This window comes from Plectropomus leopardus, chromosome 19 (genome assembly GCF_026936395.1).
Source record: "Plectropomus leopardus strain MGB_pleo_1.0 chromosome 19, ASM2693639v1, whole genome shotgun sequence".
In the NCBI taxonomy this organism is placed as follows: domain Eukaryota; kingdom Metazoa; phylum Chordata; class Actinopteri; order Perciformes; family Serranidae; genus Plectropomus; species Plectropomus leopardus.
In genome coordinates this window covers 13857036-13874687 of record NC_142194.1, presented here as the reverse complement: position 1 = coordinate 13874687, position 17652 = coordinate 13857036, and the positions used below count along the sequence as shown (strand labels likewise).

At 39.3% G+C, this 17652-nt stretch overlaps 1 protein-coding gene across 2 annotated transcripts; it reads left to right on the top strand.

Moving 5' to 3' along the window:
• The first annotated feature begins 1325 nt into the window (after positions 1-1325).
• Positions 1326-17406, top strand: LOC121958903 (serine/threonine-protein kinase tousled-like 2). 2 transcript variants are annotated; one of them, XM_042508076.2, is made up of 21 exons: positions 1326-1899; positions 3504-3598; positions 5359-5430; positions 6802-6874; positions 7142-7179; positions 7389-7481; positions 9113-9220; positions 9701-9793; positions 10293-10403; positions 11196-11332; positions 11420-11572; positions 12148-12214; positions 12342-12439; positions 12551-12632; positions 12747-12838; positions 12965-13054; positions 13440-13609; positions 14199-14337; positions 14476-14587; positions 15355-15462; positions 16364-17406. In XM_042508076.2, the coding sequence occupies exons 2-21, from the start codon at positions 3506-3508 to the stop codon at positions 16535-16537; spliced, it is 2103 nt and encodes a 700-aa protein (XP_042364010.1). In that variant the 5' UTR covers positions 1326-1899; positions 3504-3505; the 3' UTR covers positions 16538-17406. The 2 variants fall into 2 exon arrangements, with proteins under 2 accessions (XP_042364010.1, XP_042364013.1); XM_042508079.2 differs by lacking the exon at positions 7389-7481 and having other exon boundaries at positions 1327-1899.
• The last annotated feature ends 246 nt before the right edge of the window (positions 17407-17652 follow it).

Sequence of the window (17652 nt, the reverse complement as noted above, 5' to 3'; positions counted from 1 at the left end):
TGGTTTGTTTGCTTTGGAGAGAAAGTGACCTCTGCTGATAATTTTGCTCCGAGATTATCAGAGAGAGGTTTGTGATGTCAGTCTAGGTGCCACTACATCCTACACACTCCTTTAAATGTTGAAAACCTTCCTTGATAATTTGAGGCTGAGCATCCTGAAGTATTTCACCAATAATTTAATGTGCTTTTATCACACCCTATCAATATTTCATGTACACTTTGCAGCCAAGTGAGGATGCACATCACTCAACATTAAGGGCCAAAATAACTGAGGCATGACCAGAATTTTGGGGGATTTAATGGCAGACAGAATTTTCAAATAATCAGATTATTCCAAATTACACATTACATTAATGCACCTAAGACAGATAAATCATGAACACTTGTTTAAAATGATTATAAACAGATTTGTGACTAATATAGCTGTGCAGGGCTTTTTGTCTGTATTGCTCTGCTTCCACCTCCTGGATTTAACCTGCAACTGTAGTTCTAGTCTTTGTGCTGTGTAGTTAATCCAATCAAACATGCAAGACAATCTCTGATCAATCATACCTCCTACACAGAGCAGTATACTTGCAGATAAAGTCTTTTGTGTCCAGCCAAACAAATTTAATCACAGTTTAATTTTAATGGAAAAATGGGAGAAGCATGCCAAATATTGTATTTTTTAGGAACTGGGGAGGGACTTGTGTTTTTATCATGGGATGGACATACAACTTTATATGGTTGTATTTTGTATTTATTTTAAATACCCTGTAAACCCCAAATCTATCTAGCAGGTTGAAAGACATGTTTCCTTAAAACAGGCAGAATTGCTTTTAGGCAGCAACAAACAAGATATAAAAAGTCAAAGTAAAAAGTAAAGAGACCAGTAAGAACAGTGAAAATAAAAGTATTGATATAAAATAATATTGAAATTAACATAAAATGTTAATTGTTTTTGGCATTATATATATATATATATGTGTGTGTGTGTGTGTGTGTGTGTGTGTGTGTGTAGCTACCCCCTCCTCTGATAAATAACAGAATACAGTCCGTTGGGAACATGTGCCAGCCATGTATACAAAATACAATATAAGCTAGATGGGGTACTTATTTAATACAAATGAAAAAAAGCACAATTAAAGTAGCCCAAAACAATTAGGTAATCTTGTAATCTTGTGAAAAATATGTAGTGATTCAGTGATTGATATTGTGAATTAATGTGAGAAATTCACATACAACTGTGTAAACTGTTCAATTACCGCTGCCGAACCTGGGACTTCGGGGGGTGGGGGCCCTGGAGCTCTGGGGCCCCCGGATAGTTTTCTGACGGATTACCAGCCATGCCTGGTGCAAACCGTGTGTTTTCGGGTGGCTCTGATTTGAGCAGCTGACATTATCTGTTTAACAAGCGCATGGGAAACATCCCACAAAGCTCTCCCGGGAGCGCTGTGCGGTCCTGCTGCAGGGGGTAACAGTAATGATCTTTAATTATCACTTTCAGGATGGACTCTAACAAGGTGGCGGAACTTCTCCTGCCGGTGTAAACGTTACATCGCTCGATAATGACAATAGAAAGACCGAGTGAAGCAGAAATGTGACAACACTTGCAAAAGAGGCTTCAGAGCGTTGACAGCTCCAGCTTTTGCCCGTGCAGGGGCTCCAAGACGGACGAGGAAACCCCGAGGATCAGGGCCTCCTGTCCGGATGACACCGGCAGGAGCCAGCCACACCGCTCTCTTTAGCTAGCATTAGCTAAGCTAACAAATGTCTTCCCTGAATGCGAAATAATTGTAAATGGATAACTCGGACAACTTTATTTGAGGCGTGTGAAGGTTGTTAAGGAGTTTGCTGTCACCGGATGGACGGACAACATCCTCTTTAGGACTGTGAGTGAAAACTACGAGAGGTTCTCCAGGTGAGACTAGCTAATGCTAACGTTAGCTTGCTAGATAACTTAACGCTAGCTATTTCAGGTAACCTACCACGTAGCCTTTTTAGCTAGCTGTCATTTAGAAATCTCTTACATCTTAACGGCTATTGACATCGGTCAAACTTTGCATAATAACTTGACAGTTTATGATAGCGTTTCGCCTCTCTTTCTTCGAAATGACCGGAAGATTTTGATAAGCATAATAGCATTTTCCAGTGTTGACTAGCTAACGTTAGGTGGGTCAGGTTAGCCGTGTTAGTCAACATAACCTCGTTAGCCGATAACGGATTTCCATCAACTGCCATGAAGGTAGCAATGTTTAACTTAAGTAAAGTTAAGCTTATTGTTTTGTCAGGAAAGTTAATAAATGGCTTCATATTCTCTCCAAACTAGGTGACATTTGGTGGCCAGCATTGTTTTTTATAAACAAGTTGACAGGATTGTTAGGTAAAATGTACGTACTGACGTTGGCTGCCTCTGCAAATGTACAATAATTATTACTATTTGGTTGTTTTCAAGGGTTTTTGTGTGGCTGTCATCACCATGAAACGTGCCTCCAGATACATCTATCTCTAGATGATGGATACGGTCAGGAAGGAGTTTCTAAAGGCAATGGGAGGTCCTGTCCTGCCATTTCATGTGTTTTTTTCAGTCATATAATTTATTACTTTTGTAGTAAATCTGCCCTATTGTCTCTGTGACTTGAATTAGTAATATAATAACAGTGGGGAATCACCTCTCTCACTAGTTATGTCCAGATTTAGTGGCTCCCCTCACTCATTTACTGCAATGGTTGGTTATGCTGAATATCCATCTTGCATAGCTTTTTTATGAGTGACATCTAAAAATGTAGGAGTTTCACAGGTACAACTGGTGAAATCCAACCACCTCTGCCACTGGAAAGAATATATATTAATGACAACCACGTGTTTTAGAGCTGGTCCAATTGTTCAAACATTAAAGCTACTTCTATGAAGTTTCAAAGGTCTGCTGGGTGTCAGTCTTGCGAGTCAACTATTTATTTCCAAGACTATTATGAATCTCTAGCTGACCACTCGAGTTCAGATTACGTTACTGCCCCGTGCAGTCAGTGCAGCTGGAGATCTCGCTGTCAGCAGAATTCAACACACCTTCCATAGAGCAAAACGATGGACGGTCATGCACCACTTTGTCCAACTCTGCATGTCTTTGGACTGCAGGAGGAAGTCCGAGAATCTGGACAATACCCATGCTGATATGCACACTCCACACCGCCATTGTGCCATCCACAGAATGAAATTGCATTTTTTTTTTTACTTGAAATTGCTTTTGCAGTAAAGGGCAGTAAGCTACTAAGCACAGTTTGCTTTGTTTCTGTTTTTTTTTTTAAGTCCTAGTTCACTTTGGATAGTGGACTGTCAAACTACTGATCCAACATATGCCCAGTTCCCAGGTGCTGTACTGAAATGTGTTACATTTTGCTTGTCAGACCTCAGGATTGTTTATTGTTATGTCTCCTGCCACCGGACAATCATGTGACAATGACCCAACCAAGCTAATCCACATGAAGTTACAGTTTTATTCAGTGCTTTATGTGTCTCTCTTTCTAGGCATGATGGAAGGACTTCACAGTCAGGCTATAAGCCTGGACCCACGCAGGCAGGAGCTGCTTGAGGCTCGCTTCACTGGAGTTGGTGTGGCCAAGGTTGGCATCTCTTGATAATACAATTGTTGTTATGATGCTCAAAAAGAACAGGAGGGAGCGATTGTGCAGATTTTACACTTTAAATGTGATATAATGGGAGCTTTACTTGACTGAATTTAATTCTTTAATTTTTTTGGACAGCAGTTTATATTACAGAACGTACTGACACAATTTTTCCCCCGCTGGTCAGATTTTCTCAAATTTAAGAACTTTGTACAATTTGGGAGAAATAAAGTGTACTCATAAAAGCTGTGTTATATATGTCAGAAGCCTCAAGGAAAAAATAGAATAGAGGTCAGAATAAAACAACATAATAGGGTAATTTATTCGATAGCTCCACAAAATCTCTCTTACGAATTTAACCCACTTGGTCCAGAGCCCAATAAACACACTTTTCTGAAGGCAACTTGATTGTATTTTGTTGTTGAGAAATTTAAATGAAGCTTCCTTGTCATCCCTGCTAAACTAGATTTTAGATACAAAAAGTAGTTCCCAGTTTCCTGCAGGCAAACATCCTGCAGCTTAACTATCGTTTGTATGTAAATGCAAGCATGAGCAGTCGGTCAGCTCTCTTACATTATTCCATCAGTTTAGAAAAGCTTGGAAGTCTGCTCTATTTCCAGTATTGACTGATGCTCTGTGTTCAGGAGTTTCCCCTCAGAAGAATGATCCTGTCTCCCTGAGCGAAAGCTAAAACAAGACAAGCTCTGTCTCGGCTGACATGGGAGCCGGCCAGCAGCTCTTTGTTTCAGTGGAGACTAGTGACACTGAAATGGCACCGCAGCTGAAGCTCACAGCAGCGGCTGCGTGCTATGCTGCAACCCTGCTGTTGAACTGGGTATTACTGTGTGTGGGTGTGCATTTGACAAAATGGCAACCCCTGAGAAAGCAATCACTATCATGCCTGCGCCGGCCTATAGTGTGCACCGAAATGAATTGTCAGGCCTGCACACTGTGGTATTAGACTGTGAATGATGTAAGGCTGCGAGTGTGCAGACTACAGTAAATGCGCAGGATTTTACATTAAAAGTGTAGTGCACATATTAAGAGGAAAAAAAGAGCATTTCTTATCTGTATGTGTGACCTTGAGCAGCAGAATGACAGCTGGCCTTAAAAGCATTAGCCTCCTGCACCAATTAGCCTGCTGTTTCTTCTTAGTCTCTTCAGGCTGTGCAGCTGGCCATGAATGGTATGCATGACACCAACTGATTTTACCAAGTGTGTGTGAACTGCAGATTTGCAGATTAGCGAGGGGATATATATTATATGCCCATTGTAGCGTCCTAGTTTAGTGCTTTAGCTTAGTGACTGTCGTCGTAAAGCTTTAACTGTCAGATATATGCGATGAAAAAATAAGATACAAGGAGAGTGAAAATTGTACACGTATCAGCATAAAAGAGCTTAAAATCTGTAATAAGTAACTTGCATTACATAATCAAAGCTGCCACATGTGTGAGTTATATTTAACACAACTACCAGTTAGTATCATTTGTCAGATAGGAAAGATGAGACTGAATCTGCACTTTGATTTTTGAGTTTAGTTATATGAGAATGTCAACAGACCGCCATCCATCTTTGGTGTATACGAGTCCCCCGTTGACATTTTAGTATAGAGCAGCAGTGGCATTTTTACGAGAAATGGTCATGTGAATATCTTATGTCTAATTTCCAGCCCTACTCACAAGGCTCTATGTACTAGATTAGAAAATGGCTTATAAATCAGGTCTAATGTGTATGTGTGTGTGTGTTCTGTCTTCCAGAGTTCAGCCAACAGCGAATCATCCAACCAGTCTCTGTGCAGCGCGGGATCACTCAGTGACAAGGAACTGGAGGTTGGTTTGGGAGAAACTCGAACAATGCCTTCATGTGCAGGCCCTTAGACTGTGTGCGCACTTTCAGGCTTTCAGTGGTGTCACTATTCATTGTGATTTGGACAAGTGGTCAAGTATTGTGTACACAGTAATGGATGCTAACATGGGTAAAATTCATCCATCTATTCATAGGTTTTCTGTTCCCACTTACTCATGGGGGTGAGACATAGATGTGTAATAAAGCTGGAAAACACCCTGGATATGTCAGTAAATCACAGTAAATTTAAGGTTCCATGTAAAAAAAAAAAAGGTGACACCATAAACACCAAAAGGCAATACAATAAATATTAAACACAGACAAGAAGCTATTCATATACCCATAAATGTGCAAGTCTTTATTTTTGTCAATTAAATGTATTTGCCATTATGTTATTGTGGCTTATGGAATAAATATGTAGGGTAACTTCTGTATTTTCAACCTGGCCTTTATTTTCCCATGTATTTGTGTCTCAGTGAGTAACGGGAGCAAAAGATTTTGATATTGGTCCAGCATTGAGTGAGAAGGCTGCAGTCAACAGTGACAGAGCACACTGCAGTGTTTCACTTGGGGACTGTGTGCACTGTCACTTTATATTCACTAAAAGTGCTATTTCTTTGCAATGGATGGGCTTAAATCGTTATAGTAAATGTCAAACAATACAATGGAAAGGATCCCTTGCAGTGATAGACCTTTTTTTTGTATGATCCTTTTTGTTTGTCCAGAAATCGCTGTTGTAAAACCACCAGACTCAATTTAAATAAACTGTAATTTTATCATCATAAAACACACTTAACTCAAAGTCAACAGATACAAAATAAAACAAACAAACAATGTCCTGGTTTGTCTTTCCACTGTTCCAACATTCACAATTTCTGATTTGTTGAAATAAACTTTTGATTCACCAAGTTAGATGTGGAAATATGCAGGCTCTAAACATGCTACCTTTATTGTTTATTTAAATGGAGTCTGGTTGGTTTGACAACCGGTGCTGTTTTTGGTTAAACAAAAAGGATCTTTAGCTTTAAGAAAAAGGTTAATCTCTGTAAAATCTTTTCCATAATGTTGTCAGACACAATAGTAATCAGAGCCTGTTAGTAGCAAAAACAAGCACTTTGAGCTAACGTAAGTTGATGGTGCATACATGCCCTGAGAGGTTACATTACAACCTGTTTTGCAACTAACACCTGCGGTGGTCTCCCTGAATACTGGACCAACGTCAAAAACTGCTGTCTCCATTAGTCATTTTGAAACAAAAACATGTAAAAATAGGGTCCAGGTTAAAAATAACCAAAGTTTCCCTTTAATGGAGAGCAATTTCAAGCTGAACTGTGCTGCTTTTCTGCTCATGTCAGACACCAGAGAAGAAGTCCAATGACCAGAGAAGCAGGAAGAGAAAAGGAGACATCTATGATAGCAACAGCCAGGGTATGTCCTCTCTACTCTATCTACTGACGCCGAAATGGTCTGTTAAATGGTCTCTTGCCAACAGAAACAATTTCAGACATTCAGAAATGTTGCACTGTTGTTTGTTTTTGTTGCAAATTTGGAATAAAAACTGTGCAAATCATGTTAGATGGGATTTTATGGTTAGCCATTCTGATTCACTAAACTTACATACTTGGAAACATGCAGGGAATAGAAAACAATGCAGTGTTCTTACTTCGTATACCTGTCCTGTTTATTTCGTCGTAGGAAAAGGGAGAGGACACAAAATAAGTGATTATTTTGAGGTGAGTACTAAGTCTTGGTGAACAAATTTTGCTCTCAACTCACTTTGCTGTGCATTGTTTCAAATCACTCTCAAACTTTAGTGTGATGTCTTCACCCTCACGTTTCCGACTGTGCCGGTATGGTCCTTCATCACATTCTCCCTAAATAACAACTCTGTCTTCTGTCTTTCTGTCTTGTTTCCACACTCTGTCAACTGCCCTGTGGCCAGTTTGCTGGTAGCAGTGGCTCCGGCACCAGTCCGGCCCGGGGCATCCCCATGCTGGTGCGCTCCTCTCCACAGCACTCACTGTCTAATCCTCTGGTGAGCACCAGCATCCATCTCCATAGCTCTGTACTGCTGTGGCTTTCTTCATCAGCTAGTTTGCTGTTGGTTTACCAGATGTTTAATCTTAAGCCAGGGTCAAATCAACCCTTTGGTGGTCATTGTCTTTTTTCTCTGTATCCTCCTAATTGGACAGGGTTGGTGAGACATGTATGACTAAGATTTTGCTTTGTCCGTTATACTTAAGTCCATTTAATAGACATGTGTTCAGCCAGTGGAGGTGTTAAAAGATTCCTTTACCTGGGATTTAAAAAAAAAGATTTTGTGACTGAAATATTTTCCTTTACTTTGACTTTAATGGTAGTCTGACAGTGAACATTAGTTAACTGTGTCCAGTATAGATAAACTCGGATTATTGGCCAGCGAAACTGTAGCTAATATCAGTGTTTTCAGAGCTGGTGTTTTTCATGTTTTCAGATGGTGTTTTGGTTGTAGGTGTAACACAAAGAGCTGGCGTGTACAGAAAGACCAAACATCGATACCCATACTTTCAAATTTATTGTGGTTGTTGATAACATTATGACATATTTATTCAGCTTAGATTTTTTTAACCCACCATTTTCATCCGTGTTACGTCAAGAAAGCGTCTAACTCATCATAAATACAAATTCTTGTTCACCACTTACTAAACGTCACATGAACAGTGTCTTACAGCAGCAGGTCTTGATTTTTTTCCCACACAGTGCTAACATGTGTCTGAACAGGACCTTTATAATAGTTAACAATGGAACAAGTGAGCAAACACTGTGTCATGCGTTTTTCTTCCTAATTACTCCCATGTGATTTTGCCATAAAAGAAAGAAGTCGATGACTTTCGTTTCTCGTGAATCTCTGATTAGCAAGCTTACTTCTTTACTCCTCTGACAGTAAACTGCATATTTTGGCTTGTGAACCAAACAAGGTATTTTAGGATGTCATCTTGGGCTTTGGGAAACACTTACCAACATTTTTTGCCATTCTGACATTTTATTGGTCAAAAAGACAGTAATTGACAGATTAATTGACAACAAAAAAGACTTTAGTTGCAGTTCCAGTAGTCTCTCAGTTGTACGTGCAGTAGTTTCACATGAATCTTCCTGGGTACCAGCAGTTTGAATGAATTTAGTTTATGAAAGACCTGTATGGTAAAAGATGTACAAGCATGTTAGTTTCAAAATGAGTGATCCTGTTAGCCTGCTGGCAACAACTTATATTTACAACAAAGGCAAGATTTTATCTGCCTTTTCCATCACGCAGGTCTTATGAAGCCATGCTGTACCATTCTGTTGTTGTCTTCCAATCCTAATAGAAATTAAACTATTGAGTGCAGGTTTTATTGCTAACAGACATTAAATAATACCTTTTGAGAATAGTCTTGGCAAAATAAAAATAGCAGTGAAACAGTATTTCCTATTTCATATGTATTTGAATGGAAAATTTTGCATCAATACCTGATTGTTTGTTCACACACAATTTCACTTCTTTCCCCCATAATAGCTACTATTTGTTCCTCTCCCTTTTTTCTCTTTCAGCTTTTTTAATAATTTCTCAATGCTGTCTTCAATACATAATTGTTATATTTTACCCCCTGTGTCTTTCTGCCTTTCTGTTTCTGTCTCTCTGGAACGCAGTTCCAGCAAGGCAGTCCATCGTCCACAGGCTCAGCCCACACAGACTCTTCATCTTGCAGCTCTGTGAAGACGGCCCCCACACACTCCTGCTACCACAAAGCCATCCAGGTGACTGACTAACTGACTGACCTGGGTCTCTACTTAGCAACAACTTTTTTTGATTTTGGTGATTCTGGTGATTCTGACTTTGGTTTTGTTTCACAAACTCTATGTTGTTTACAAAAGTGACATCAATACTTCAGTTTGATAAAACCTTGACACAACTGACACCTTGTTCTGCATTTTAAAAAGTGACACTAGTTGGCCAAGATGTGTATGCAAGGAGTAAAGGTCAAAATTTGAAAGGCCCCGCCTCCCACGCTGCAGTTCATCTGACACAGTACTTGCAATCAAGCTATCCTTGAAAATCGAGCTAATTGGCCTAATTAAAGGTCACCATTTCGACTACACACCTAATATCCAAGACACCAGTGTCTGAATTTGATACATTTAAAGTGTGTTTTGTTAGTGACTGGCCTGAGGGGTATCTGCATAATTTGAGTGGGATGAGAATTTAACCGTTGGCTTCTCTTTGCCCTCCTTCCTCAGTCAGAACTGACGCTGCTGAAACTGACAGCTCTGGAGAAGGACAAGAACTCCGACCTGGAGAAGAAAGAGGGGAGGATAGACGACCTGCTGAGAGTAAGAAAAGAAAATATTTAAAATCTGACAAGCTGAATTATGTTTGAACCATTTGGAACATCTGAAAAAGCTTCAGAGTAGCAATGGACAATAGGAACATATTATCATTTTGTTCCTGACAAAATATAACACTTTGTACTAGTTGACTAATGATGATTAATATCACACAAAGTCAAGGACATGTCTAAATATAAATGTAGATATTTTGCGCAATCGCACATGTTCTTAATGAATCCTTCACAATCTCGACAAATCTGCTACATCTTGTCACAACAACCCCAGTAATTAACCTGCACCGCTGTAGTTGCAGCTCATCATGATGGATTTGCTCAGTATCTTTCAAATGCCATCGTTGCTTAAATTACATTTTGTGCAAATGTCAGCAGACCAAGCTGACACACAGATAGGTGTTGCATCATGTCAGTTTAAGAGCAAAACAGCCTTAAATCCTTGTTATAATAAGAATTAGATGTCAGAGTGATGATGTGTGTTTTGGCAGGCCAACTGTGACTTGAGGCGGCAGGTGGACGAGCAGCAGAAGATGCTGGAACGCTACAAGGAACGACTTAACAAGTGTGTGACCATGAGCAAGAAGCTCCTGATTGAGAAGGTGGGTCTACCTAAGGATATGGATCAATGTGTTTGATAGGAGTTGGGAATTCACTGTACAATATAAACCAGATTCTAACCTGTTTTTTTTGAGCGGTATGACACATTTTAAAGTTGGATTGAATTTTAGCTTCATTGGGCGTTGTTTGCCATGTAGTGCACGGGGCTAGCGAGGCCATGGCGACACACCATGTCATTTGGATGGAAAATATGGAGGCCAGGTTGGACAGGCTATGACAAAAAGCATACGTGCCTCTTTGATGTTCCTCCTCCCATGATCACCAATATGAACGAGAGAAACGTTGGCAATAACGCGTAGTTGTTAACCATACTAATGTTACAGGCCTCCGCTAACAAACAAACGTCTTTCTGCCGTGGAGCTTTTAAACAAATCTTTACTGTCACCCATCATTACACTTACAGTGTGAGCACATAAATCCTGAGATTTGGCTTTGCGTTGCAGATGATGTACTCGTGCATTAGGAGTTTGAAATAAACAAAAATATTTCTAAATGAAATTATTAACATTTCTTAAACAGGCTTCAATTGAAAGGTGTATGCCCATCTGTAGAGAGACCACTTATCTGACCTTAAAGCCAAAACAAGTAATTGTTTTCAAAGAATTGTTTTCCTTTTATTATTTATACATTTTAAGACTTCCGTCATCTTACTTTTAACTTTTTACGTTGGTTCTCAACACAGCAATATTTAGTTCTTAACATCCTCTAAACTCAGATTTTTTTTTTCTCAGTGTGCATACACAATTTACAATTAATCCTTTTTTTTTCTCCAGTCAAAGCAGGAAAAGATGGCTTCCAGGGACAAGAGCATGCAGGACCGTTTGCGTCTGGGACACTTCACCACCGTACGGCATGGAGCCTCCTTCACCGAGCAGTGGACAGATGGATTTGCCTTCCAGAATCTCATCAAGTCAGCACAAACAACACAAACACGTTTGCAGTTTTGTCCAGTCTGCTTACAGGTATGTTCACACTAGTTTGTTCTAACGTGTTCTAGGCAGCAAGAGCGAGTCAACTCGCAGCGGGAGGACATCGAGAGGCAGAGGAAGCTGCTGGGAAAGAGGAAACCTCCCTCCATGGCCCAGACACCTCCACCCAGCCTCGAGCCAAACAAACGAAAGAGCCGGAGCAACGGCCAGGAGAGCGAAGCGTAAGATCAATAAATGACTTCACCCAGTAGATGTTTTACAGGGACCAGCCCAAAGCACACAATCAGGCAGGAATGAATTGTTGTGGTGTATCTTGAAATGTATTGTTTTCTGATCTTAACGGCTGCACACTAATGAACTGGTGCAGTTTCCTGGATTAAATGGGCTGGGCTGGGCTGGGTGGTGTGGGATTAATGTTCCTGAACTGCTGAGAGATTTTTGATAGTTATTTATATATTTATATAATTAAAAGTAATAACACTGAAGTAAATTTTTAGTTTTTCATTTTCTTTATTTGATTGGTTGTGTCATTTATATTGGAGAAAATAGTTAAAACGATTGGAAAACCAAATTAACAATTTATTAAACTAATTTGTTAATTCTAAAACTGTAGAATATCAAATTGACACAAAATCTGATAAGTTTTTTCTTTTTTTTTGTCAGTTAAATTGTCAGGATATTAAGTGGGACTTTTCTGTATTATCACTTAGAGCAAATTTCACGAGGAAGCTTTGTTTTACCTCATTTCTGTCTCTTCAGTTTATCTGTATGTATGTTGCCACTTTCTCTCACGCAGATTGTCACTGGCAGAATATCATGAGCAAGAGGAGATTTTCAAACTTCGAATTGGTCATCTAAAAAAGGTAACAAATTCACCACCGAAAGCTGTTTTTCTTTGTTGTTTTTGTTTTGAAATTGTGTCTTTGACCTGTAAACTAAAGACCTCATACCACTATTACCTGTTCCTGTTTATTTGTTTGTTGTGTGCAGGAAGAAGCAGAGATCCAGGCTGAGCTGGAGCATTTGGAGCGAGTAAGAAATCTGCACATACGGGAGTTAAAGAGAATTCACAACGAGGACAACTCACAGTATGTATCATCTCAGTTCAACACACTTTACACATGTTCATTGTTTCATGTCATTTTAGAAATGCCTGTTTGAAAAAAAGCCACAAGTTTAAAGAAAGTCTTCTCCTGTAGATTTAAAGACCACCCCACGCTGAACGACAGATATCTGCTATTACATTTACTTGGAAGAGGCGGTTTTAGTGAAGTTTTTAAGGTAAGCATGTGCTATTCAGTTTACTTCCATTCTTTAAGTACCAGTTTATAGTCTTTCATTTTAACTATGCTGAGTCTTTGTTTACACTTAAGTTTATGCAATGTTTTTTTGCAGGCTTTTGATTTGACAGAGCAAAGGTATGTGGCCATTAAAATCCATCAACTCAACAAGAACTGGAGGGAGGAAAAGAAACAAAACTACCACAAGTGAGTCTGAGCTATTATTAAATGTTTTGATCTCTAATTACAGTTAATATGGTGGACCTTTAAGCTCTTTAAATGTTCTTATTTGTGATATTTTTAAAAGTAACTTAATGGTTAATGTCTTTTCAGACACGCCTGTAGAGAGTACAGAATCCACAAAGAACTTGACCACCCCAGAATAGTCAAACTCTACGACTATTTCTCACTCGACACAGACTCGTAAGTAAATCATTTTGCACAAAGCTCATAAAGGTGTATGATTATAATAAGCTCATGTTTTACATCTAAATGCTAAACATTATATAGAGCTAAAGGCAAGCAAACACATACATTTGTTTTATTTTTTAGGATAACAAATTATCAAATGGCATTGTAAAGACATGACGAACCCATAGAGAATTATAACCCGAATCTGCAGCTCCCCTCTGCTTTACAGAGCTGTATAGAGTTTCAGCTGGTGTTGTTTTGTTAACAAAACTTTGACTGAAAATGCTCAGCAAGACAAAACGATGACGAGATGGCACAGGAGGCGTCATAGTTTGGCAAATGAACTTAAAAGATGATGAAAAAGTTTCCAAGCTATCTGTTGGATGACCTCCTGCAGGTTCTGCACAGTGCTGGAGTACTGTGAAGGCAACGATCTGGACTTCTACTTGAAGCAGAATAAGCTGATGACAGAGAAGGAGGGCCGCTCCATCGTCATGCAGATTGTCAACGCCCTCAAGTACCTCAACCAGATTCGACCACCCATCATCCACTACGACCTCAAGCCCGGTATTCACACAGATTTACGTCTTCAGTTGCAGAAAAGTGAAAAACAGCAGCATTCTCTCGAGTTTTGAATTCAATACTGATTTTGTCGCCTCTGAACAATTCCTTGTGTGATCTTTCGGGAAAAGGTATCAACTGACTTGATCATATGTATGTGTATAGACATTTTTTGTATGTATTCTTCAGAAAAGGCTGTTTATAGTCATATATTTATAATTATACTTTGACTGTTCTTGTTATGGCTCGTTCTTTGACAGTCTTTTAAACCACCTGACAGGGTTCTGCTTTTTGACTTAAAAAACAGTCCAAATCACAATACTGCAGTCCCTGATTCTGTTGCCTTCATTTGGCATTTATTGTCACTTTGAGACAAAATCAAAGAGGAAAAACTTTGTCTAAAATGAGGTGAAAGGCTGTACCGATGCCCTGTTCTACACACTTGGTTGCTGAGGTTTCAGTCGCCTTCAGCAGCCTTCTATCAAAACTGATCATCAGTCACATTCTGTGCAGATTTAGCAACCTGTGACAATATTAATTTCAACATAAAAATGGCTTTAACGGTCCTGTTCATTGTTTATTGTTCCGTCCATAGGAAACATCCTGTTAGTTAATGGCACAGCTTGTGGAGAGATTAAGATCACTGACTTTGGCCTGTCAAAGATCATGGATGATGACAGCTACAACACTGCAGATGGCATGGAGCTGACGTCACAGGGAGCAGGGACATACTGGTACATAGAGATGCACTTCACTGCATTTAGTAACCAAGCAACAAATGCTGCCTCCCCTCTTTGTTCAGAAAATTGTGCTGCGAGAACATATAGAGAAAAACCGTTTTCACTCTCATGTTGTGATTGTGTGTCTCACAGGTACCTGCCTCCTGAGTGCTTTGTGGTGGGCAAGGAGCCCCCCAAAATATCCAACAAGGTGGATGTTTGGTCAGTCGGGGTCATCTTTTACCAGAGCTTATATGGACGCAAGGTAACCACTAACCTTCTTAGTTGATACATGGAAATATATTGAACCTTTTTGATAGTTTTGTTATGTTTTGTAAAATCAGATTCTGTGACACTTATTGTATATGTGCGTTCGACAGCTTGTGCTGCCTGCCCCATAAAACTTATCTTCATTTTTTTACTTTTTTAATTTATAAGTTTCTATTAATAAATATAAAATACTGATTTTAATGATTCAGCATCCAACTTAGTATGTAGGTAGGCTATGTGAGCTAAAAACAATGAAAAATGCGATCTGTCTTTGAGGGAAGAGCAGCAAACGTCCGAGTTACATCCACACGTGGTGTCGAAATTATCTTAAAAATATGAGTTCCCGATCATATTTCATGGCTCACCTCATCTCTTTTCTTATATCTTTTTTATCTACGTGTTGTTTAAATGTTTTAAGTGATAAAATGCAGCACACATTACAACTTAAAGCTCATAAACACAAAAAATGACCATCCAAGCAGCATGTGAATGCACCGTTAGCCTTTGTTGGCAGAGGTCTTGACTCAAGTCCTTGCTCTTTGTTTAATGTTGTTGCTGCACTACGTTATAACTCTTTATGGATTTATGATTACGCAGACGTTTCACAGGTTGACCCGGTGCATACCGTACACTAGAGAGTCCTTAATAAAGATTTTTTCATTTATTTTTGTTCATCACTAACCTGTATTCTGTAACAGATTTTCTTGTCATTGTTTTTTAAATCTGTGGAAAAAAAAGTCTCTTTTGTCTTTTTCTTTACAGCCGTTTGGTCATAACCAGTCACAGCAGGATATTCTTCAAGAAAACACCATATTAAAAGCCACAGAGGTGCAGTTTCCCCCCAAACCTGTGGTCACCACAGAAGCAAAGGTGTTGTACTTTTTTCTCTTGAAAAACTATGCATATATACATCCATCAGTTACTCATTACTCAGCTTTAAAGGCCCCAGAAAATTACATTTTTACCTGTGAATGTGACACAGTTTTTGCTCAGACAGAATGTTGGGTTTGAACACAACAGTAAACAGATACTTCTTGATTGTAAAGCAATAGGATATGTCATGATGATGTGTAATTTGATGAAATAGGTTGGTATGATTGGATCACCAAGAAAGCATTACTGCTCACAAGAATTGAATTGAACACTTTATTGGGTCAATGGCTTCCAGAGCGCCATGAGCAGCCAGTCACTTATGGCCTTTTGTTTAGATTTACTGTCAATTTATGTCCTATAAAAATGCTCGTTTTTGCGACTGACAGGCACAGATTGTTATTTTAAGTGTTGGACAACATAACTGACAAGACACTACAAAGAAAATTAACCTTTTTTCTTTACATTTCACTGATGGGATCTGTTTGTTAATGCGTGTAAAATGAAATCTTATGGACTTTTTCACAGAGTGGAAAACAGCTAAATATTCAGCCATGACTCTGAAAATCTTTTAGGAAACGCTAAGCTATCATTTCTGGACTCCAAATCAATCAGGCACTCCTGTGTCCGAGTCGCACACGTTTCCACTGTTGTTTTTCCTGCAACAAGTGAACAGTCGAGAGACTTCCGAACGAGACTTATCCTTGAGCGAGACGTGGTCGAAATAACAAATAGACCAAAGTAACAGATTTCATTTCTCCGAAGGGTCTTTTCTGTGATGTTGTCAGACACTTCTAACAAAATCTGAGCCGTCAGTGACAAAAACGAGCACAAGTGGCTCAAGAAAGAAAAGTTGTGGAAGTAGTTCCAGAAATAATGAGTCCGTTTTTCCCTTTCACAGGCCTTCATTCGACGTTGCCTGGCTTATCACAAGGAGGACCGGGTGGATGTGCTACAGTTGTCCAGTGACCCCTTCCTAATGCCCCACATTCGAAAAGCCCTGGCCAGCAGCACACCTCAGGCACCTCCTTTTCCCTCCACCTCCAGCTGCTACGGCAGCAGTGCCTCCAACTGAAGCAAACTGAAAGAAACCCCAGTGAGGACGAAGCCACATGGAGACGTCACACACTTGATAAAACTCCCCCTTTTTGCTCTCTTTGTTGTGAGTGAGCAGAGAGCATTATGGGATGTAGGGATCCTAAAAGTGTGAATGGAACCAAAATGACGGATGACGTGGTGATGTAGTAGTAAGCGCGCTCACCGCCATCATCCAAGTGCTAAAAAATGAAGGGCCAAGTCTGGCTGTGGGCTCAGTAGAACCCAAAGATTTGCCCATATGCATGCACTAACACAAACACTTTGGCTCATTTGGAGGGGCTTTTTTTACATGATGAATAGTTAAAAGCACCCGAAAAATTGCACAAAACTGACAGGTGGAGAAGTCGCCATGTGTGGAAGATTACCTGCCTGTACTCTTGAAGGTTTAGAAGAAAAAGCATTAATGAAATTTCATCCCATTCTGCTTGAAATCTATCATCTATCAAACTATTTTTCAGAACTAGAGTGGTCACTTTTAAATGTGTATCCCTGTAAGTTTGAACCTGGGACTTTTAGGAAGGGCTCCTACAAGTGAAGAGGAACGACCGATGACCAAAGTTCAAGGCCTGCCTTGTTGAAATGGCACCATTAGAGGTTCATAAACGACCTGATAGAAGAGGGCTGAGTCTGGAGAGAGTAACTGGTTTTGACCTATTTTAAATATTTGACTGGATAACTGGAAGTCAGCTTATTATTTTAATTAAGTCCATATTTTTCCATGAAATTTATCCCCTCTATTGTTTTTGTTAACCTTGCAGGGGGGCTGACTATGAGTGAGTGTTGTGATGAAAGTTAAGATTCAACAGAAATAATTATGAAACCATTAAAAAAAAACATTTGGTTAAATCTGTGGTGTCTTAACTTGATTCGGGACAGTCGAGTTGCACATAATATATATTTATTGTAAATAACACAAAAATACTCAAAGGTGCACTTTTGTCATGTCATTGCAGTTGGTAAACCGTGATGTAACTACACAGGATGTTTGCGGGTCCTTCAAAAAAACCTTAAATTGTCTTGAATTTAGTTTTATAACATAAAGGTTGTTTTAATTTTTGTAGCCTTAATTACTGCAAACATTTTATCAAATTT